The following is a 21,868-nucleotide window of genomic DNA, read 5'->3' as shown; positions in this document are numbered from 1 at the left end:
CTAAGATTGGTGATGAACTTCACCACAGGCTGCCTGGGCTGCTGTGAAGTGATTGGGCATCCCTGGGAGATGGAGTCTAAGGTTGCTGTTTAGCCAGATAGCCACTTTGTACCCTAGTAACTTTCTTATTAGACTGTCATCTCATTAACTGCTTCCTGGCAGATGGTCCCCAAGTGCCACATATTCTACTTTGGGCCATATTGCTGAGTGGTGCATACCCCTTACACTCAGCTTTCTCCCATCTGCCCAGACAGGTGTTTCCAAACATGACTAGGCTGTGAGTGCAGTGTGTTCCAGGAAGTACATTTGCCCCTGGAATGGATTAGAACATAGGTTCCAACTGGAAAAACCACATTAGCAGTTTTTTTTTACAGACACAGAGTTTGAGCTTCTGATAATTACTATTTCACCAAACCAACTGAGACTCAGGACTGCAATTAAAAAGAAATGATCTTCCACTTATAATGGCTTTCACACTGCATGATACTATTAAATAACCATCATTAGCTACTAAGGCATGTACCACTCCTTTCCCAGACTCCTTTCTCTGCCAAAAAGTTTAAGATCAAGAATGATCAATGAATGACTCGTTAACATTATAATTGTTGATATAGGACATGCAAATCAAAAATTTTCAGAATGATTTATATGTACAAGGAATTGTTAATGATGGTGATATTACCCAGACCTTGAAGTTCTTCTAAAGATCCATACTTATGTCTTTATATCTGTAATTTATGAGCTACTTCAAGAAAAGGGAAGTATCTTTAAAATAAAGAGAAAGGAGATTTAGAGTAATTTCTCAAGTATTTTGCTAAGTTCTGGGAACAGAAAGCTCAATATAATAGTTTTTCTTCTCAAAAAGCTTCTAAGCAGGGCACAGACAAATAGACATGAACTAACAGTATGGTATGATGGGTTTAATAAACAAATTTGTAACAGGTACAAGACCACACAAGGGAGTTTAGCTCACAGGGAAAAGTTATAATGATGGAAGGAAGAGTCTGCTTGAGGACCTACAATTCTTGGTTGGGCTTTTTCATTCTTGTCTTCTTAGAAAATACCTCCTTATCCTCTCTACAGATTTCTGTATCATGGAAGAGGCACAGGAAAAAAAAAGTTCACCAAAGACTTGAGAGCTTGAGGACAGGCTGTTTTTCAAGCCTTTAGAGATGTTACCAGTTAAAATATCAGACAAGGCTCTAGGGTCCCAATGTCATGTTACAGTGCTTAGTCCAGAAGTGTCTTTTGCTTTATCTGCTCCTGGGGCAGAGGGAGTCACAGATACAAAGATAAGACATACATGTGTGGAAAGATTTGATAAAACATGCATGACTTATGAGCCGGGCGGTGGTAACACATGCCTTTAATCCCAGCACTCGGGAGGCAGAGGCAGGCGGATCTCTGTGAGTTTGAGGCCGGGCTGGACAGACAGCCTCCAAAACAATACAGAGAAACCCTGTCTCATAAAAACAAAAAACAAACAAACAAAACAAAACAAAAAAAGATGTGTGACTTATATCTAGCTCAAATGCTTTTTTTTAAATAAAATTCACATAAAATGCATAATTTTAGTCATTTAAGTGTGTCATTCAAGGGGGTTTGGTATGGGCACACTGTTCTGAAGCTACTACCATTGCTAAATTCTGAAATGTTGTCCTTGCCTGGAAAGAAACTTTATTCTCACCAAGTAGTCCCTTCCCCAGTTCCTTCTTCCTCCAGCCACTGATAATCATTAATCCACTTCCTGTCTTTGTATGTACCTGTTCTAGACTACTCATGTACACTGGACCAAGTAACTATTGCCATTTGAGTTTGATTTATTTTTAAAATGTCTCTTAAGTTCATCAATATTTGGTATATTATCGACACTTTATTCCTTTTAAAGGAAGAGTCATATTCTACCGACTAATGTACCATATTTTTGTTCACATACATCAATTGGTAGATATTTGAGCTGTTTCTTCTCTTTATTTATCTTTTGTTGTTGTTGTTGTTCCAATACTTGGTTTCAGTCCTGAGAGATAAAGGGCAAATATGGAAATGCTGGGTCATAATGTTTTTGAAAGATCATTAAATGTGTTTGCAAAGATGTGCCTCATGGTTTTATGTCTACGAACATGTATGAGTGATCAAATTTTCCACCTCTTTGTTTACATTTATTTTTTCTATCAAAATCTTTAGTGAATAAGTACATCATCAAAAGCCTTTCACAACCAGAAAGAAATATATTTGTCTAGTTTTCTTCTTTTGTTTGTGGAGTCATAATCTGACTGAATATTTTTTCTTATGTGATGAGTTGAAAACTGAATTTAATGAAATTCTGACAACAAAACTGCCTTTCATAAACTCCCATCCCTGCCCCATTCACTATGATCAAAGCCAATGCCTATAAATGGTGATCTTTGAAAAAGCATCCCAGACATGCAGCCAGGTGCTTTGGTCAGTGGTTGGCAAAGGCAGCGAAATCATGTCCGGGGTTGGCAAGGAAAATACTCCTCTAGACAAATCTCAGTTTTGTTTCTTAAACCCAATGGACATTTTCCCCCTCTATATGTGCTCTTTTGTATATTAAGTTTTAGAAACATAACTAAGCTCCAAGTCGCATTCCACTGCAGGCAAGGTGGTTTGTCTAGGTAAAGTTATGCCTTTAAACAGCCCCAGTCCTTCCAAATTTTGAATTCCACTCCAACATTTTTTCATGAATAATTCAGCGTCTGTTCCACACACTCTTAGGGAGCCTGTGCTCATTGATTTTAATCTGACTGCCATCCTGGACACTACACGTGATTCTTTCCCTTCCGGCAGCACTTAGTTTTGGAAACCGAAGCACCTATGTGTAAGCAATTACTGGGAACAAGCAACAGGACATCGAGTATAAATGTTTTACTTTAAATGCAGTGTCCAGGTTTGCATTTTAGACTGTCTGGTAGAAACAGCTTCCATGAGTTTAATTTCAAATTTTGCCACCTCTTGAAGTAGATGTGAGCCCCCCCCCCCCCTTTCCCTGAAGATAACTAAGGAACAAGCAGCAAAGCTCTGGGGCGGGGGGGGCGGGGGGGGATAGTTGGCATGCTCCAGGCAAAGACTTGCAGGGATTTTGTGGAACACAGCAGCATTCATGAGAAAGGAAGAGGGGACTAAATCTTTTGACAGGCAGAGACTGCAAAGCCAAAGGGCACCAGGCTACGAATTCTGGGAAATCCGAGAGTCCCTTAAAAAACCAACATCCATACTTTTTCAAGGGGAACCCTGCAGTTCCCAGAAGTCAGTGAGCTTTGGGCCTGCTGGGCCTTGATATCCATGTCTTAATGGTTTTGGCACTTGGACCAGGGAGGAGTCATACCTCAAAGCCCTCGTATCCGTTAGTATTCCACTAGGGAAAGCCTGGATGCCTTGCCACTGATTCTGGGTTTGATGACAGTTCCATCTTCTGCACAGCGAGCCAAGAGTGGACTTGGATCTGGCATGCCTGCCTGTGCAGGCCTTGGCGCTCTCCACCTCCATTCCTCCGCCCCGCCAACTCTCCAGGGTACAAAGTACAGCAGGGACGCGCGCGGGCGCAGCTGTTATGAGCCGCGCAGCCTAATCTTTCCCTAGTGAACACCTACATGGATTTCCAATACCGCGCCTGGCAGGTTCCGGAGGGAGAGCCAGCCTCCTCCTGAGCTCTCTGCCCCACGACCTGGTTTCTACAGTCGATATTCCTGGGGGAGCTGAAGGGGGCTCTGGGTACTACAAGCTTCGTTAGAGATTCACAATGGTTCGTTCACTCAGTTTCCCTGAACGCTCCCTGATGCAGAGCAGAGGGCGATGAATATTGTCAGCATCCCCGAACACACCACTGTGGTCCTTTGTGTTCATAATGCCATTGGCTTAGGTTTGGCTTCCACCACTCAGTGTCTGCGTGGGCACTTGTGCAGCGGCAAGCCCTAAAGGGAGTCGGACCTTGTAAAGAATGTCAGCGCACCGCCAGACCTCACAAGCACTTTGCAAGGGCCATCTGGAGACATCGACTTTGCGATCCGAAGACCTGAAATCTTCAGCTGCAGGTTTGAAGGATTGGGCAAGTGGGAAAGGAGGTGGGTGTTTAGTGTCCCAGAGAGCAGTTGGGGAGCGGTGGGGTCCCTTCCTTCACCAGAAGAGAGCAGCAACTGTAAGAAATGAAGATGAACTCCAGACATACATGTCTGGGATTTGCTTCAGTTTTTACTTAGAGCAGGAGTGGGGTGGAATGGGACAGGATCTGCATTCCTGCCTGGAACCTACCCTTTAGAAAGGTAGAGAAACTCCTCAGGTCTGTCCTGGGAGAGCCTGAAGATGCTGTGAGAGAAATCTGAAGCGATCTTTGAGTTGAGCCTAGAGGGGACTGGAAATGGGGGAGGGGGTTGGGAGGGAGAATAAACCACCTATGTGCCCCCCCCCTTCGTAGCTGCTGACGCGATGGTGCTGCTTATTAATCATTCACCAGTCCAGAGCCGCTCCACTTAATGGCTGTACCGCGCTGGGCTCTAGCCTCTTGGCCTCTCCTCTCTTCGCTCCGCTGTGCCGTGGTCCCACAGAGCTGCGAGAGACAGCGTGCAAGCAGCCGCTGGGCGATGCGCCCGGCCGGCCTTGGTAGGAGCCGCGCTCGCCGCAGCCGCTGCGCTCTGCCAGGCGGCGCCAGGAGGCGGTGATCTGTCAGCCGGGAGCCTTGAGTCTGGGGAGGGCGCAGGCAGCAAGGGCGCCAGGTGAGCGCCCCAGCATCGGCCGTTTCAGCCGGGATGTTCCCCAATGGCACCGCCTCCTCTCCCTCCTCTTCTCCTAGCCCCAGCCCAGGCAGCTGCGGGGAAGGAGCCTGCAGCAGGGGCCCCGGAGCCGGCGCTACGGACGGCATGGAGGAGCCAGGACGAAACGCTTCCCAGAATGGGACCTTAAGCGAGGGCCAGGGTAGCGCCATTCTCATCTCCTTCATCTACTCCGTGGTATGCTTGGTGGGACTGTGTGGGAACTCCATGGTCATATACGTGATCCTGCGCTACGCCAAAATGAAGACCGCAACCAACATCTACATTCTCAACCTGGCCATTGCTGATGAGCTGCTCATGCTCAGCGTGCCCTTTCTGGTCACTTCCACGTTGTTGCGCCACTGGCCCTTTGGCGCGCTACTTTGCCGCCTTGTGCTCAGCGTGGACGCGGTCAACATGTTCACCAGCATTTACTGTCTGACTGTGCTTAGCGTGGATCGCTATGTGGCTGTGGTGCACCCGATCAAGGCAGCGCGCTACCGTCGTCCCACTGTAGCCAAGGTGGTGAACCTGGGTGTGTGGGTTCTGTCTCTACTGGTTATCTTGCCCATCGTGGTCTTCTCACGCACAGCCGCCAACAGTGATGGCACGGTGGCCTGCAACATGCTCATGCCCGAGCCCGCCCAGCGCTGGCTGGTGGGCTTCGTCTTATACACGTTTCTCATGGGCTTCCTGCTGCCTGTGGGGGCCATCTGCCTGTGTTACGTGCTCATCATTGCCAAGATGCGCATGGTGGCCCTCAAGGCCGGCTGGCAGCAGCGCAAGCGCTCAGAGCGCAAGATCACTTTAATGGTGATGATGGTGGTGATGGTGTTTGTCATCTGCTGGATGCCTTTCTACGTGGTACAGCTGGTCAATGTGTTCGCCGAGCAAGACGACGCCACCGTAAGCCAGTTGTCTGTCATCCTCGGTTATGCCAACAGCTGTGCCAACCCCATCCTCTACGGCTTCCTGTCGGACAACTTCAAGCGCTCTTTCCAGCGCATCCTGTGCCTCAGCTGGATGGACAACGCTGCGGAGGAGCCAGTTGACTACTACGCCACCGCCCTGAAGAGTCGCGCCTACAGTGTGGAGGACTTCCAGCCCGAGAACCTGGAGTCTGGAGGCGTTTTCCGTAATGGCACCTGCGCTTCCAGGATCAGCACACTCTAAGGCCGGGCACTGCAGAGGGGGAGAGTGGTCAGAAAGGCGAGGGAGGAGCGGGCGCGAGCGAATGATAGAATGATAACGGGACAGCAGGTGCAGTGGTAGCGCCTGGGTAGCCGGACCTAGGAAAGTCATGTGACCAAGGTAAAATGGAGAGATTTGTGGGTCAACTAGGAAGGCTTTCGGGCCACCTTCTCAGCCCTTTCTTTTTCCTACACAGCGCTTGCTACTCTGAACAACTCTGTTCTCCAAACTCGGTAACTTCGATGCTCCCTCCCAGTTCTGCTAGTTCAAACCACAAACTTAACGTCGTCTATTCAGTTCGACCCTTATTCTTTCAAGTCCATATATCTGTTTCTTTAAGCTGAGCCACGGCTATTGCCATGTGTTTCCTTTGGGTTGAGTCCCCTGCTTGCGCTCAACCCTGGACGCTAAGCAGATAGGTCAGCGGGCCAGACTCTGCTCAGAGAGGCTGTCAGATTGTCCCCAATCATCGCTCTCCCTTTGCACAGCCTTACTTTTAAGGAAACCCAGCTTGAGGATAACCGGGCGACTTCCCAAAGAAGGCACATCTTTCCCTGGGCCGGTCCTCCCAACGCTTCCCGCTCCCCCCCCCCCCCCCACCAGAGCAGAGCTAGGTGCATAAGAATAGGTAGTTCACTCAGAACCCCAGACTTGGTATAGCTCCTCCCACATCCTCCTTTGGAGTAGAAAAAAAAAAAAGGAGCTGAGAGCAAGCAAAGGGACAAGTTTGGTTTGTAAGATTCCTGGGTTGTGGATGTGGATGTCGATGCCACAGAAGCCACCAAACCACCCTTCCCTTAGATTAGCTCAGAACTTGAGTCCTGGGTTCCGAAGTCCCACTGAGGGGCACTCCCCTCTGGTCAATGACTTAGGCACCCTGGCGGGTGCACTTGAATAGCAAGCTGGCAGTTCCTGTTGTTTTCAGCCCTAGAATAACAAAAGATTCGGTTTCCTGCTCTAGTGTAAGTTGCAGGTCGGGCTTAGGCTCCCTCGGTGACGAAGGCAGGGCCTTTGCCAAAGCTGGGTCGGTTGCTACAACCTGTCCGGTCCCTGAGGGTTCCTGCCTTTCAAGCGGTGCCTAATAATGTTATTTTTTGTTTAATATATTTATTTATTTATTTGTGGTGTTTTTAGTAGTGTGTTTCTGCTTTCCTTGCCTAACAGGGCTGTTCCTGGGACTCCTGGGGGCTCAGGGTGTGGAATTGAGCAGGAGTGGAGAAAAGCCCGCCCCCTGCCCTAAGACCCCTCAAAAGTTTCCCTCTCTTGGATTCTCCTTGCCTTCCTATTTTTGCTTGTGTCCAGTGAAGTTTGGAGATTTTTTATACTTTTTTATTGCAGATTTTGTCTTATTAAAATAGATAAATGGTAATTTGGGTTAACTTCTGTCAGTGCAGAGTAAAAGACCTGAATTCCTGATGTTCCAAGAAACAGGGGAAATCACACTGTCTGTGATGTTTTTAATGTATGTATATGTACTGCTATGCACAAGTCATGTGTGTGTGTATATATATACCTATATAGAGAAAGATAGATTTGTTTATCTTAACCGACTGTCACAAGTCCATGAAGCAATTAAAAGGACAGCCACAAAGTGACAAGTGTGACTCCAGCTGGGACATTTTCAGTTTCAGGTTCAAGTAGCAATCAAACTTGGAACTGAGAAATGTCAATCAGGACCTTGAATTGCTGCCTTTTTCAAGGTCCCAGCGGAGATGATTCTTACATACATCCTGTTAACAAGGTCACTTCCGTCGAGGAATGGGAGTGAAGAAATTATGTCTGCATTTGCTAACTCCATTGGAAATCTGAGCAGAACGAAGACCAGTCTTTCACTAGTTCCTGTTTCCTGTATTCTTTGGTGTTCTGGTTTGTACAAAAGAGGCACTGAAAGCATATGTATCTCAGTTGGTTGTTTAAGTAAGCAAGTGTATGTTAGTGGTCCTGGAATAATGAACCTGGGAGTCTCAGGTTCCCACTGACATGATATACAATGAATGACTGCACTATTGAAAAAGACATTTTGTGCACATTTGCTTTGAGAACACCATGCTTTTCTAAAAGCAGTAACCAAGAGTTAAACTGTCTCTTGTGTTTTGTTTAAAGAAATGAACAAATATGCTTTTGAACATATGCCAGAAAATTTAGAACTTTTCCTAAGAACAGCATAATATGTAATGATTCTTCTGTTAAAATCAATTTTCTTAATCGTTAAGAACAGTGAACTTTACAAACTGAAATCTCCATCGTTATCACCTTAACAGGTTAGAAATGTAGTGCTCTTAACCTGTTGTCATTGTGACAGTGACTGAATAAACAAATGTCCTAAGCTGTTGCAAGTTGTCTAACTTCCGCTGGAATCTTACAGTTTCAAGGGGTTATGTGAACACACAAGCCTGACTGATACTTAGCTTTAGCAAAATTTCAGCCTAACTTTGAAAATTTCCAAGATTGCTTTTATCCTTTGGATTATTGTCTTTAAAATGGGAATCCTGGTGTGTGTGTGTGTGTGTGTGTGTGTGTGTGTGTGTACTACACCTGGAGGGAAGGAGCATAAGGGGGAGACTGAGGAGGAGGAGGAGGAAGGAAGGAGAAAGAGGGGCAAAAGGAGGAAGCAATAACAACTGTTGAGTGAGTGTGAACAGGAAGCAATGGCCTGGGTTGTACTGTTATCACCACACTAACCAGACAATGCCTCTGGTTTTCACAGATTAAATTACTGCCTGCCCTCATTCATGACCTCAGGTTCTGTAGTGAAGTAAATAGTTGCTGATTTGCATCAGAGGAATGATAATGGCAAGGAGAAGTGTCTCTTAAAAAGTATTAAAAGGGTAGTACAGAAAAGAAATAGAAAAATGAGGTTCTTAAGGAGGACACATTTTATGTGTTGTTCAGTTTTGACCATTTCCCTGCTGGAGGATGTAACAGGATTGATGAGGATTAAAAAAAAAAAACCAAAACCAAACCAACCAAACAACAACAACAACAAAAACAGTCAGTGTTCTACAGCAGCAAAACGAATGAAAATAGTATTCCTCAAGCATTTGAGAGCAGTAATTCCAGTATGACAGTGGTTCCAATGCCCTGCAGCCCCAGCTTCACGTAGTTGTATACATTATCACAAAATGACTAAGGATAGCAATAGCGGAACTTACATATTTTGATTTTTCAAAGTCATAGCAAGGTAGCAAATGTGAGGTTGAGTTTACAACTTAGATTTGTAGTAGTTTTTTCTTAGTACTGTGGTCTTTGTGCTCAGTGACAGCACACATAGTTTGTTATGTGGGTTTTAACTATTACAAACATTATTCCAAACCCTTCCAACTGGTTCACTGAGAATAAAGAGCCAATTAAGCTAATAATTTAAGTAGCTACTTTTTAAGTTGTGACCTTTTGTTTAAGTTTGTACAGTTTCACAGCTAGCGCCCCCTTTCTCTGGTATTATTGCTAAGGACTCTAATACCTACAGGGAGATTTTACAAGTGGGGAACATGGCTGGATGAGTCCTTCCAGTCCGCCCACCTTCTGCCTCTGATCCTTTGCTACTGTGGATGCTTCCTGGCTGTAGCTAGAGCCTGAGATCCCACATTTCATCTGGAGCAGCAGCTCCTGTGGGCTGATGCTCCTTGAGTTCCCATGGCCCTCACACAATCACTTGCCCCAGCCTGAACTTCGGAGTCTGGCACCCTGCCACTGTAGTTCCTGGGTCAGTGGCCAGAGGAGAGTTAGGTAGCTGGCACTGGGTATTCCCAGGATCACCTTATCACCTCTGTCTGTTCAGCTCTCTGTCTCTGTCTCTGTCTCTGTCTCTGATTCTGTCTCTGTCTCTATGTCTCTCTCTCTGTTTCTCTCTCTGTCTCTGTCTCTGTCTCTTTCTCTGTATCTCTTTCTGTCTCTGTCTCTCTCTGTCTGACAGTGACTGTCTCTCATCTATTGCATTCATCCTCGCTTTTGTCAACTTACTAAAACATTTCATACTCTCTATATCTGGCTTATACTAGAGGAAAACCATAGAAGTTGAGTATTTTACCATAGCCCTGTGTCTCATACAGCATGAAAGTTTTAAACCAATCCCCAATCCTAACCCAATCATACTCACAGTCGATTTCCAAGAATTTTCGACTTCCTGACTACAAACCCTTCTCCTATCATCAGACAGACAGACAGAGAGAAACAGAGAGACAGAAAGAGATGGCGACTGAAATGACTACTAATTTATAGAGGGATTTAAAACATGTTGGTGTAAATGTTATCTCACTTTCAAGTAGCCTCTAAACTCCCAAAGAGGCATTTCCTAGGCTATCTCCTCACACATCAGCCATGTAAAGTGACCACACTAGAAAACTTTGGTGCCTAACCCATTTTTATCACAACCATTGTAACCAATGTTAAACACGTAGTTTGCATGTTCTGAAAAAGTGATTCTCTTAGCATGGAGATGCACAATTTTAAATTATAAATATATTTCTAATGTAGTACTATTAAGCAAATAAAAAAGATACTAATGCAGTCTCCCAAGAAAAACTGGTTGGTGGTGTGCTATGTTTCATAAATTAGGCCCAGTTCCTTCTTGATTCCAAGGCAGTAGTTCAGAGGTGAGGAACTCCAGTGATGCTGAAATTTGCTGTTGTAGCGGTGAGTGCTCACAGCCCGGGACATTGCTAAACTGATGCTGCTCTCTTCCAGCACTGTGCACTTGGAGCTAATGACACCCTCTTCCACAAACGCAGATGGATGGATACTTAGCTACTTGTCTGACAGATTTCCATTTGTTGGCTTTAGAATGATGCCAATAGGTTCGGCACTGCTGACATGGTTTCCCTCGGGGAGAACAGGTGCAGAGATAAAGCCATGAGTGATAGCTTATTATTTTATGACCTACCTGGAGCGTGCATACAGTGGTAAGTACCCGGGAAAGGACCGTGTTATGGGTGGTCATATTCACTTCGGCTTCTGATTGCAGCTGTAAAGACAAATGAAGATGTCTCTGCAATAGTGACAAGGTAGAGGAACCCTGCGAACTGAAGCAGGCAGCTGCAACTAACATAGCCAAATGCCTGCTTGTCAACCGGCTACTAGGGTGAGCGGAGCATTGTCAGAAAGGGGGTAGGATTTTAGGTCAAGATCCTCTGTTAAGCACTCATGTTGATAACAAACTGGATGATTTTCAGACAATGCACACAACCCAGTCTCAGCCCAAAGCTGGAACTCGTATATCCGTGTAAGAGTGAAACCTCAGGATACTACCCATATTCGTGCTGAGTAATGATAAACTTAAAGCACTTTCAAAATAAATCTCTTCAAGCCAGATCAATCCAAATCAATTGTGGGTGGTCACAGCAGAACAAGGAATGACAACTTGGAAGTGCTACCCACTCAGCATTTTACCTCTTTAGAACGTGATTAAGTGGCTGCAGCTATTAGCGAGGAAGACTCAGGTCCTCCCAGCAATAGGACATTTAAGAAAGACTATATATTAGATTCCACTTAGAGACCACAGCCTTTACAGAAGGGGAAACTGTGTGACAATATATAAACGCCGATCTTGAAGGGACCAGACCCTCACCAGCCCCCTGCTTTGGCAGCCGTTACAGGTTGCAGAAAAGGCCCAGCAAGAAGCAGGCCTCTGACTCAGCACGTGCTGCTGTGTTTCTGACCTTCTGACATTGCTGACATGCCCCAGTCACCAGGAACCAGATACCCTCCATGCGGCAAGGAACCAATCAGAAGTTAGCTGGCAGGCTCTGATTGTGCTTTATAGTAACAGGGACATGCAGAGCATAGCAACCACTTTGGTAGGGCCTATAGGCCATAGCAACCATTCCTGATCAATCAACTCAGGACAGGTTGTCCAAACTCAAAATTACATCAATCCTGAGACTGTTGTGGATCCCTAGACACTCCCCTTACTCTGTCCCAATAAACTCCCTGCCCCTCTGTCCCTCTGGATCCTTCTTGCTCCACCTGCTGTGTCTGATAAATGGAGGAACAGAGTTAATGCAATTAGCTTGTTAATTAATTAAAGATTCTTTGCTTTTGCATCTGATTGGGTCTCTTGGTGACTTGAGGTTTCAGAATTTGGGCACAACAATCTGGCTTTTGCAAAAATAATGTATATTTCCAAAGACAATTTCTAATTCACTTAATCAAGAGGGTAGGAGGCAATCCAAGGCATGATAGGTAAGCAGAATCCTATTGTAATTAGCTATCATCTGTGGCTCACAGGGCTGCTCTGGCAAAGGATGAAAAACAGTTTGAACTGTGTTATGTACGTTTTTATAATCCTTGAAAATCCACTAATATATCTAGCTAATATTACTAGCCGTCACAAAATGTGACTATTCATTGTCAATAATTAAATCAAACATTTTTCTTCATGTCTAATGAGCTGCTGTTACTACTGAACCAGGCAGAGGCATGCATGTCTTTTTCAACAGAGTCTCAAATTGCCTTGTATATAAACTAATGTACCTAAAATTTAAATTAAATTACGTGTACATGCTTGTGCATGCACGAGCACACACACACATACACACACACAAACACACACATGTTAATTGAAAGAGTAACATCATTAAGAGATTACTGGTAAAATTGTATTTCAAAGCTTGTCTTCTTTTGAGTTCCCCTTACAGTTGTTCTATTTCTATGTCCTCTGCCTTAGCTCTGTTCTCACCTTCCCTAGTCCTCAAAAGAAACTCTTCTCAGAGAGCTCTGTTGCCTGGTTCACAATTTACATACTGAAGAGGTATAAGTGTTAGTCTGTCAAAAGCAAAACTTTTCAATGAGCACATTGTATCAAAATGTTAGGCAACAGTCTCTCCAAAACCATGTCTTCCAATATAGCTATGCCTTCACAAGGGACTCATAGTCCCTACCTATAAGGGTCACTTGAGAACTTTTATAAAGATAGTGTCTACGCTCTATCATAGAAATGCTGGTGCATTAGAACCAGGGTGAATCTGGCTGTTTCCCAAAAGCACACTACAGTGTGTGAACAAGTAGCTGAGATTCTAAGAGCTTTGTTGTATAACACACACAAGCTTATCTGCATGATGCTTATTAGCCTCATCTATACAGTCAAAATGGTGACATCTTCTTCTGTGGGGCTTTTGTGATGAGACAATACATGTCAAATGTCAAATCTGTCAAAGGCCTTCAGTTGTTAATGAGTGAAAACTCAATTAGCTCACAAGAGTAAACATTCTTGGGAAGATCTGCCTGAGGGTGACTTGATTCCCAGTACACTAAATTTTTCCCCCAGTCTCCACTGTAATCTCTGACCTGCTTATATTGATTCATTTCCACATTCAACATTCCTTTGTCCTTGTAGAGTGTGTAGCACAATCCCTGTCCCCCAGATTTCTGCCCCCCAGATTCAAATGTAATTCTCTCCAGCTGTACTGACTGATTTTATTTTCTGTCAGACCCAGCTCCACGAGCCTCTTACCCTTTATTCATTCTACTGAATATGCTAAGAATTAAGTTCTGTTAACTGCTGTTATCTCCCTGCGTTATTGTTCAAGGTTCTTTTTTTTTTTTTCTTTCAGGAAATACCAAACAAACACTATGTCTCCTTTAAGGACAAAGAGAAACCTTGGCTAGTCCTTGTCATAAAGTGGTGATATTCCCAAAATCAGCCTGACTCAGATATGACACAAACCCACAGGGACATGGCTGCCACCTAGGCTAATAGGTGTCATATATGTGAGAGGCGAAGACATAGATAGAACACCCATTAGTTTGCTTTCCAGCTGTATTGTTGTATCATTAGTAGCATCTGCCTGTGTCTCTGACCTGGGAATCCTGGGTCTTGACCATCTGTGAAACAGCAACTCTCTGGTTGGAAAGCAGTATAAATCAAATTATAGCCTCTCACAGCATCTACCAGTGAACCGACTAATAGGATTTGCAGAATGCAGTGGGTTAGGCCTGGACTGTTTAATCCACCTGTGGGACTGGCAGTGTCAATTTTACCAGAAGTGGGAAGGGAACATGGTCGGTCCCAAAAGCAAAAGTGAGACACATATACCAAAATTTCAGTGAGTGACATATTATGTGATACAATTAAAATGGTTGCTGTTACATGGGACTGATCCAGACCTCCTGAGTGTGAGAGTCAGTGAGGAGGCCTGGGCAACCTATGGGGCCCTGGGCAGTAGATCAATGTTTATCTCTGGCATACAAACGGACTTTGTGTGTCCATAACACAAAGAGGGATGTTCTCTCAGCCTGGACTTTTAGGGGAGTGCTTGGACCCTGCCCTGAGTGAAATAACAGACTCTAGATATCCCCTATGTGGAAGGAATTGGCAATAGGGTGGGAGGCTGGGGGGGATGGTAGGGGGTGCGGGAGGAGGGGAGGGAGAGGGAATTGGGATTGACATGTAAAACAAGCTATTTAAAATTAAAATAATAAAATAAAAATGGTTGCTGTTAATAATAATATTTGTATTATATAAGAGGAAGTACATTTCATCAACAATGATTATTTGTATTATATAAGGAAGAACAGAGTTGAGATGATTCAGATTTTAAAGTATTTCTCCTTAATCCAGTCATATAATCAATTTAGGCCACTTTAAACAAAACCATACTTTATTTCTTTATATGAAGCTCACCTGAATAGTAAACAAATGTATTTATGTAATATTTTGTATAATAAAATATTCTATGATGTTAATTATTTCAGAAATTTAAAAAAATATCACAAATGGGCTGGTGAGATGGGATGACTCAGAGGCTAAGACTCTTTCTGTGCAGTCCTAATGAACTGAGTTTTTATGCCTGGAACTCATGGAAAGGTTGAAGGAGAGAATCAATTCCATAAAGTTGTTCAGCCGCCTCCATACACATGTCTTGGCATATATGCTGACACAGTCACATCACTCACACCCTCAACAATGATGCATATATTTCAAAAGTGTCTTGTACTTTTTGATCCAGTGATTAAAAATTCCATCTGAACTTAAGAAGAGTAATCACTTTATAGATGAGTGTCTATGTGTTAAGAATAGAATAATGAAGATGCTTTCTTTTTTGATTGTATAATTTTAGCTTCTTCACCAAAAATCAGGTGCTCATAGATGTGTGGTCCATATCAGGATTTTCACTGTGATTCCATTGAACTATCTGTGTATTTTTGTGCCAATACAAAGCTGTTTTCAGGATTATAGCTCTATAATAGAGCTTGAAGTCAGAGATGGTGATACCTCCAGAAGTTTCTTTATTGTACAGGGTTGTTTTGCCTATCCTGGGTCTCTTGTTTTATCATATAAAGTTGAATATTGTTCTTCCAAGGTTTGTGTTATGCTGGCATGTAGAAGACTGCAGATAGATCCATATCTATTGCCATGCACAAAACTTAAGTCCAAATGCATCAAGACCTCAACATAAATCCAGCCACACTGAACTTCTTAAAAGAGACCGTAGGAGGTACCCTTGAACGAATTGGTGCAGGAGACCCCTTCCTGAACATAACACCAGTAGCACAGACATTGAGATCGACAATTAATAAATAGGACCTCCTGAAACTGAGAAGCTTCTGTAAGGTAAAGGACACAGTCAGCAAGACTAAACAGCAGATCACAGAATGAGAAAAAATATTCACCAACCCCACATCTGACAGAGGGCTTATTTCCAAAATATACAAAGAACTTAAGAAGCTAGTCACCAAAACACCAAATAATCCAATTAAAAAGTGGGGTACAGAACTACATAGAGAATTCTCAATAGAGGAATCTAAAATGGCTGAAAGACATATAAGAAAATGCTCAACATTCTTAGCCATCAGGGAAATGCAAGTCAAAACAACTCTGAGATACCATCTTACTCCTGTCAGAATAGCTAAAATCAAAAACACCAATGACAGTTTATGTTGGAGAGGATGTGGAGAAAGGGGAATACTCCTCCAGTGCTGGTGGGAGTGCCAACTTGTACAGCCACTTTGGAAATCAGTATTGTAGTTCCTCAGGAAAATAGAAATCAGTCTACCACAAAATCCAGCAATTCCACTCTTAGGCATATACCCAAAAGATGCACATTCATATAACGAGGACATCTCTGCTCAACTATGTTCATAGCAGTATTATTTGTAACAGTCAGGACCTGGAAGCAGCCTAGAAGCAACTGACGAATGGATAAAGAAAATGTGGCACATTTACACAATGGAGTACTACTCAGCGGTATTTAAAAAACAAAACAAAACAATGGAATCTTGAAATTAGCAGGCAAATGGATGGAACTAGAAGAAACCATCCTGAGTGAAGTAACTAAATCACAAAAAGACAAACATGATATGTACTCAAAAATATATGGACTTTAGACATAGAACGAAGAAATAGCAGCCTACAATCCCCACTGCTGGAGAAGCTAGGAAACAAGGAGGACCCTAAGAGAGACATACATGGTTCCCTGGAGAAGGGGAAAGGACAAGATCTCCTGAGCAAATTGGGAACACGGGGGAGGAGAGAGGGAGTTAGGAGAAAGAGAAGGGGAGAAGAGGATTTGAGGGAGCAGGAAGATTGAGTTAGAAGAAGAATAGAAAAGAGTAAGAAAAGAGATACCATAATAGAGGGAGCCACTATAGGTTTAAAGAGAAATCTGGCACTAGGGAAATGTCCAGAAATCTACAAGGTTGACCCCAACTAACAATCTTAGCAATAGTGGAGAGGCTACCTTAAATGCCCTTCTCCGATAATGAGACTGATGACTACCTTATATGCCATCCTAGAGCCTTCATCCAGTAGCTGATGGAAGCAGAAGCAGACACCTACAGCTAAACACTGAGCTGAACTCCTGGAATCCAGTTGCAGAGAGGGAGGACTAATGAGCAAAGGGATCAAAACCAGGCTGGAGAAACCCACAGAAACAGCTGAACTGAGCAAGGGGGAGCTCATGGATCACAGACTGATAGCTGTGAGACCAGCATAGGACTGTTCCAGACCCCCTGAATGGGGATGTCAGTTTGGAGGTCTGGGCAATCTATGGGATCTCTGATGGTTGATCATTATTTATCCATAGTACATGAATGGACTCTGGGAGCCCACTCCACATAGAGGGACACTATCTCGTCCTTAGACCAGAGAGGGTCTAAGCCTTGTTTCACATGATATGACAGACTTTGAAGATTCCCCCAGGAAGGCCTCACTTGCCCTGGGGAGCAAAAAGGGGATGAGATAGGGGGTCCGTGGGGGGCAGCGGAGGTGGAGAGGGAGTGGTAACTGGGATTGACATGTAAAACAAACTTGTTTCGTATTTAAATAAAAAATAGAATACTAAAACATCCATCTAGATTAGCTGCCATTCATTGCCTTCCTGTGAGAGTTATGTTATCATTAAGTATGTTTAAAATAAGGTGATCAAGGCATTTTAATGTTACACAGTGTGATACAAACTCTAAACATATTGAAGATATCATTGAGATCAGAAACACATCCAAGAAAAGCAGGAAGTTATTTATGCAAAGGTTTGGTCAGGTGTGAAGTAACACTTTGCCATGAGCAATTAAGGGGAAAGTTTACTTAAGTGCATTCTAGATAACAGAAACAATGTTGCCAACCATACTATCAAAAATACTAATTAGTAAAGCATTCAAATAATGTTAGTTATGTTTTGTTCATGCTTTTTCAGTAATATATGTACACATATGCATGATTATCTGTGTTACATATTTGGAGCTTGAGACAGCGTTGTGGAGATAACCCATTCCCATCAATTAGATTGGCAGTTTCAGTTCCCTTCAGACTTGGCAGCAGTTATACAAATCCATCAAAAACCATGTTTAAATACAGCAACCAGGAAGAAAGGGAAGGCCAGAGATTCCTGCAAACTACCAAATCCAAATTTGTCTTTCAGGAAAGGAGAGTGAGGAGAGAGATAAAGGAAGGAAGGAAGGAAGGAAGGAAGGAAGGAAGGAAGGAAGGGGGTAGAGAGGGAGGGAGAAAGGAAGGGATAGAGAGGGAGGGAGGAAGAAAAGGGTAGAGAGGGAGGGAGGAAGGGAGGAGGTAGAAAGGGAGGGAGGGAGGAAGGAAAGCAGGTAGAAAATGGATAACTGGAAAGATCACCTGCTTTACTCCAAGAAGCATAATCCTTCCCTTTCATCAGTTATGCCTTTAAAAGTCACTTGCTACTTTGTATATGCTACATAAAAACAGGAAGATTTTTATGTACCACTATTTGAAGATTTACAAAACCAAAATCAACCACCTTACTTTGTTCTCTATCCAGAGAATAACTGGTAAATAATTACAGAACTTTAAAATTTCCAATTAATGACAAATAAGATTGTCTATGAGAATACCAGTTTCCATTGAGAACACCATTAAGCCCAATGTGTCCTTTTCTAAAGAGTTATATAGGATCCATCCAAAGTTGTAGCATCTTCAAGTAAGAGTGATGTCATAGTGCAATGATTGACAGATGGTTTCAGGAATCAGAATGTGTGCTTTAGAATCCTGCACTTGGAAGTCACCAGGTAGATTACTGTAAGCAGGTTATATTTCCATTTGCATAGCATAACTTCTAATTGAAAGACAAAACCAAACCAAATTTTAATCACATAAAGTTAGCAAAAGCATACAAGTCTTTTCAGAACTTTTATGTATTCCAATAGCACTTTCTATTTCCATTTAGTATTCATCAGTAATTAAATGATAAAACTTTAAAATGATTATAAGATGTTAAAACTGTGGTAACCATTTGGAAAATATAAAACTATATAGTTGAAATTCCATAATCCTATATGAGCACAGTTAAGTCAATCCTATAAACTAGAAAGACATTAGAATATGAGTAACAATTTAGAGCTTTATCTTCCTATAGTTAAATCAGTAAGTTGTTCAGTCCTAACAATAGTATAGAGTAACTGAAAAGCATTAAACTCAATCTTAATATCTGGCTGTCTTTCCAATTAAGAGGTCACACCATTTATCAGACACCAATTAAATAGCACCCCCTGAATTACTCAAACAAATGAGGGAAAGAGAATCTCAGAAAAAAATTCCAAGTTTGAAAATTGATATTGCAAATTATAAGGAACCATATCTTCTTGTAAATTCCTCCTGCAAATTATCATATTGAATATGCAAGCAGAAGGAGAATATAAAATGAAGAGCAAATTTCAAACAGCTGTGGATTCTTTAAAGACGTCGGATTTGCCAAGTACTTCACTTAAATGAGTGTTGTCTCACCTGCAGCTGCATGGCTCATCTTGCTTGCAATACGAGGATATATCTGTGAGAATGAAATTGATGACTGCATTGATTCCTCTGAAAGTTTTAATCCTTCTCCTATACGATGATGTTCCTCAAAATGAAAGCATCTAAAATCATCGCAACCAGCATCCTGCTTTGCTCCATTCAAAATGAAATTAAACCACTTGGCTCCAAATTGAACACATACCCAAACTTCCCTTTCCTTTCCCCTCAGAAAACTACAGAACCGAGTGTTAGGCTCTTGCCAAGATGGGTGGCCACGGGAGGATGAAGGGTCAGCAAAGGCTTATGTGGGCAGGACTCAGTTTTCTAAGGAAAGCACAGATTCCTGATTTCCTAATTGCTTCCCAATCTGCTTGTAAATTTTCCAAGGGCCATTGCCTCAGTGTCTAGTCTATCAGCTCAAGTCTCTGAAGGGTAATAGGCAAGGGTTGAAGAGCAGGGGCTGTAAAGCTTTGCTGTTTAATAGCTATGTGACCCTATTTTAAGACCTTAGGTTCAGTTTTCTCATCTTCTAACAAGGGAAGGAACTGTGTTTACCTGACGGAGCTCTTCTGATTAAATGTGTCAACACTTGCAAACAAATAGAGCAACGTTTGGCACATGGTAAACGTTCTAACTCCTCATCACAATGTACATACACAAAATGTATGGATTTACTAGTGCAGACAAGGCCTTGTAGTTTCTGGTGTTGGTCTTGGGACCTCTGAATTGCCTCCATGTCAGATTTTGACTCTCTGGTCATCATGTCCGTCTGTCTGTCTGTCCGTCCGCCCCCCCCCAGCCACACACTTTATATTCTTACATCAATTTTTCTAAAGTTCAAGTTACCAAGTTATTGTAGATTTACATTATTGATTTGTTTTTATTTTTACTTTTGTATGTGTGTGTTTGTACAAGTTTGTGTAGGTGTCCAAAGAGACCAGATCAGGGCTCTCGGAGCCAGAGTTACAAGTGGTTGTGAGCTGCTGGGCGTAGGTGCTAGAAACTGAACCCTAGTTCTCTAGAAGAGCAAGTGCTCTTAAACTAAATGCTGAACCATTAGGCCAGGGAGTTGATTTTAAATGTGAGATTGTGGGATTCCCCTTTATTTTCTCAGTCTGAGTGGTCACTACTCCTCAGGTACAAAGGGGGCAGAAGAGGTGATGGAGATCCTTGGATGGCTGGTGACCACAATAGAGACAGCCCTCCGGAAGATGACTTTGGTGAAATCAGCTCAGCTTTATTCCAGAATGTAGGAAAAACATAAGATTGGGGAAACTGGCAACAAACCCTAATTTGCATTAAGTGGCATGCGTGATCTTATCGTAAGGTTTTATATGAGGCAGCAGGTCCTATAGTGAAGCTCTTAGTATAAGCCTCAGTTTTCATATGAGCAGTAAGGGACAGAAAGGCCTCTAGCATAGAACTGTGCCAAGGGTCACCCTAGAGAGAAATCAGGCATCCAGGCTTAGAGACAGCTTTCAGATAAGGTCAGTCCTTGGGCACAGAGACATTCTCCAGATAAGGGCAGGTGGAGAGCAGGAAGTATTGCTGCTGGCGAGGGAGTCCTCAAGGTGCTGAGCTTTGGTGATAGCTGCCAGGCCATGATAGACTGCTACCTCTGACCGGCCATCACAGACTCCCAACAACAGATAACCTGATTCAAACCACAGCTACCTGGGGGAGTCTTTTAAAAACATAGATTCTTAACACATACTTAAGAAACTCTTGAAAATGAGGCCCAAGCACCCATATTTCAAAAGGTCTTTGCAAGATTTTGAAAAGTGTTCCCTCTTCTGAATGCCTAGTGAACCTCGACCACGGCTGACAAAGGCTTCAACAGAGGAAAGTTTCCATGTCTTATAAAGGAATTTGGATGCCAGTTCATAAAGTGTTAACGAATATATTTTCATTAGGTCTCCCTTGGCTCTGCAGTTTATATCATACAGTCATTACTAGCAATTGAACTTTAGGACAGGAATATTGTTCCCAACTCCCTTGGCAGTACAGTTTTCAAATGTGGCATTCATCCTGAGATACTTCCTTTTCATAGTCTTCCTGCAGATACTGCTCTTCAAGGGAATCAGGAAAATGGACAAAATCTTACAGCTTTCTTCGAAGCGGGCCCCCTACTTTGTCTTGAATCATAAGCACAATCAATTACTCACAAACAAAGGCTGTATAATGTGCTTATCCTTAATTCATCCTTCTGTGTCTTCTTACCTCTAACCTCATGTGATCACGATCAGCAATTTAAAAGTTGGATTTGCAAAGTGATTTGATATTCCCCAGCAATAAGAGGCTTTGTTTCTCAGCCATATTATTTCACAGCCATTTTGAGACCTGAGAAATGTTGTGGTTGTGACCAGTGGGATTCGGGTGGTGGCAATGACAAGGTCTGTTATTACCTCCATCATCCTTGTTATGACCTCTTGGCTCCACAGCTGCATTAGAAGCAGCTTCAAAGGAGTGGTTCATTAGCATCCAGATGAAAGACCATAGGGTCTCTCTGGATATTTAAGACTAAGATAAAAAGAATGAAGTGGAGGACTAACGACTTGGAAAAAAATCAAATGGCAGATATGCCTATAAAGGGAGAATGTAGGTCCTGTGTTTAATCTATCAGGAGAATATTTAGCCTAGGTATAAAAGCATATTAGCACAATAGCGAAGATTAGCTCAAATAGCTGTAATGTTTCATTTGTTTCCCATAAGATCC

At 43.0% G+C, this 21,868-nt stretch overlaps 1 protein-coding gene across 3 annotated transcripts; it reads left to right on the top strand.

The window, feature by feature from the left end:
* Window positions 1-3,355: 3,355 nt before the first annotated feature.
* On the top strand, window positions 3,356-8,289 carry Sstr1 (somatostatin receptor 1). 3 transcript variants are annotated; one of them, XM_005088662.4, is made up of 2 exons: window positions 3,356-4,052; window positions 4,472-8,289. In XM_005088662.4, the coding sequence occupies exon 2, from the start codon at window positions 4,764-4,766 to the stop codon at window positions 5,937-5,939; it is 1,176 nt and encodes a 391-aa protein (XP_005088719.1). In that variant the 5' UTR covers window positions 3,356-4,052; window positions 4,472-4,763; the 3' UTR covers window positions 5,940-8,289. The 3 variants fall into 3 exon arrangements, with proteins under 3 accessions (XP_005088719.1, XP_040598977.1, XP_040598978.1); XM_040743043.1 differs by having other exon boundaries at window positions 4,433-8,289; XM_040743044.1 differs by having other exon boundaries at window positions 3,356-4,082; window positions 4,433-8,289.
* Window positions 8,290-21,868: the final 13,579 nt, after the last annotated feature.

This window comes from Mesocricetus auratus, unplaced genomic scaffold (genome assembly GCF_017639785.1).
Source record: "Mesocricetus auratus isolate SY011 unplaced genomic scaffold, BCM_Maur_2.0 Super-Scaffold_15014, whole genome shotgun sequence".
Taxonomy (NCBI): Eukaryota; Metazoa; Chordata; class Mammalia; order Rodentia; family Cricetidae; genus Mesocricetus; species Mesocricetus auratus.
The sequence above is the reverse complement of the archived record's forward strand: the minus strand, read 5'-3'. Positions and strand labels throughout refer to the sequence as shown.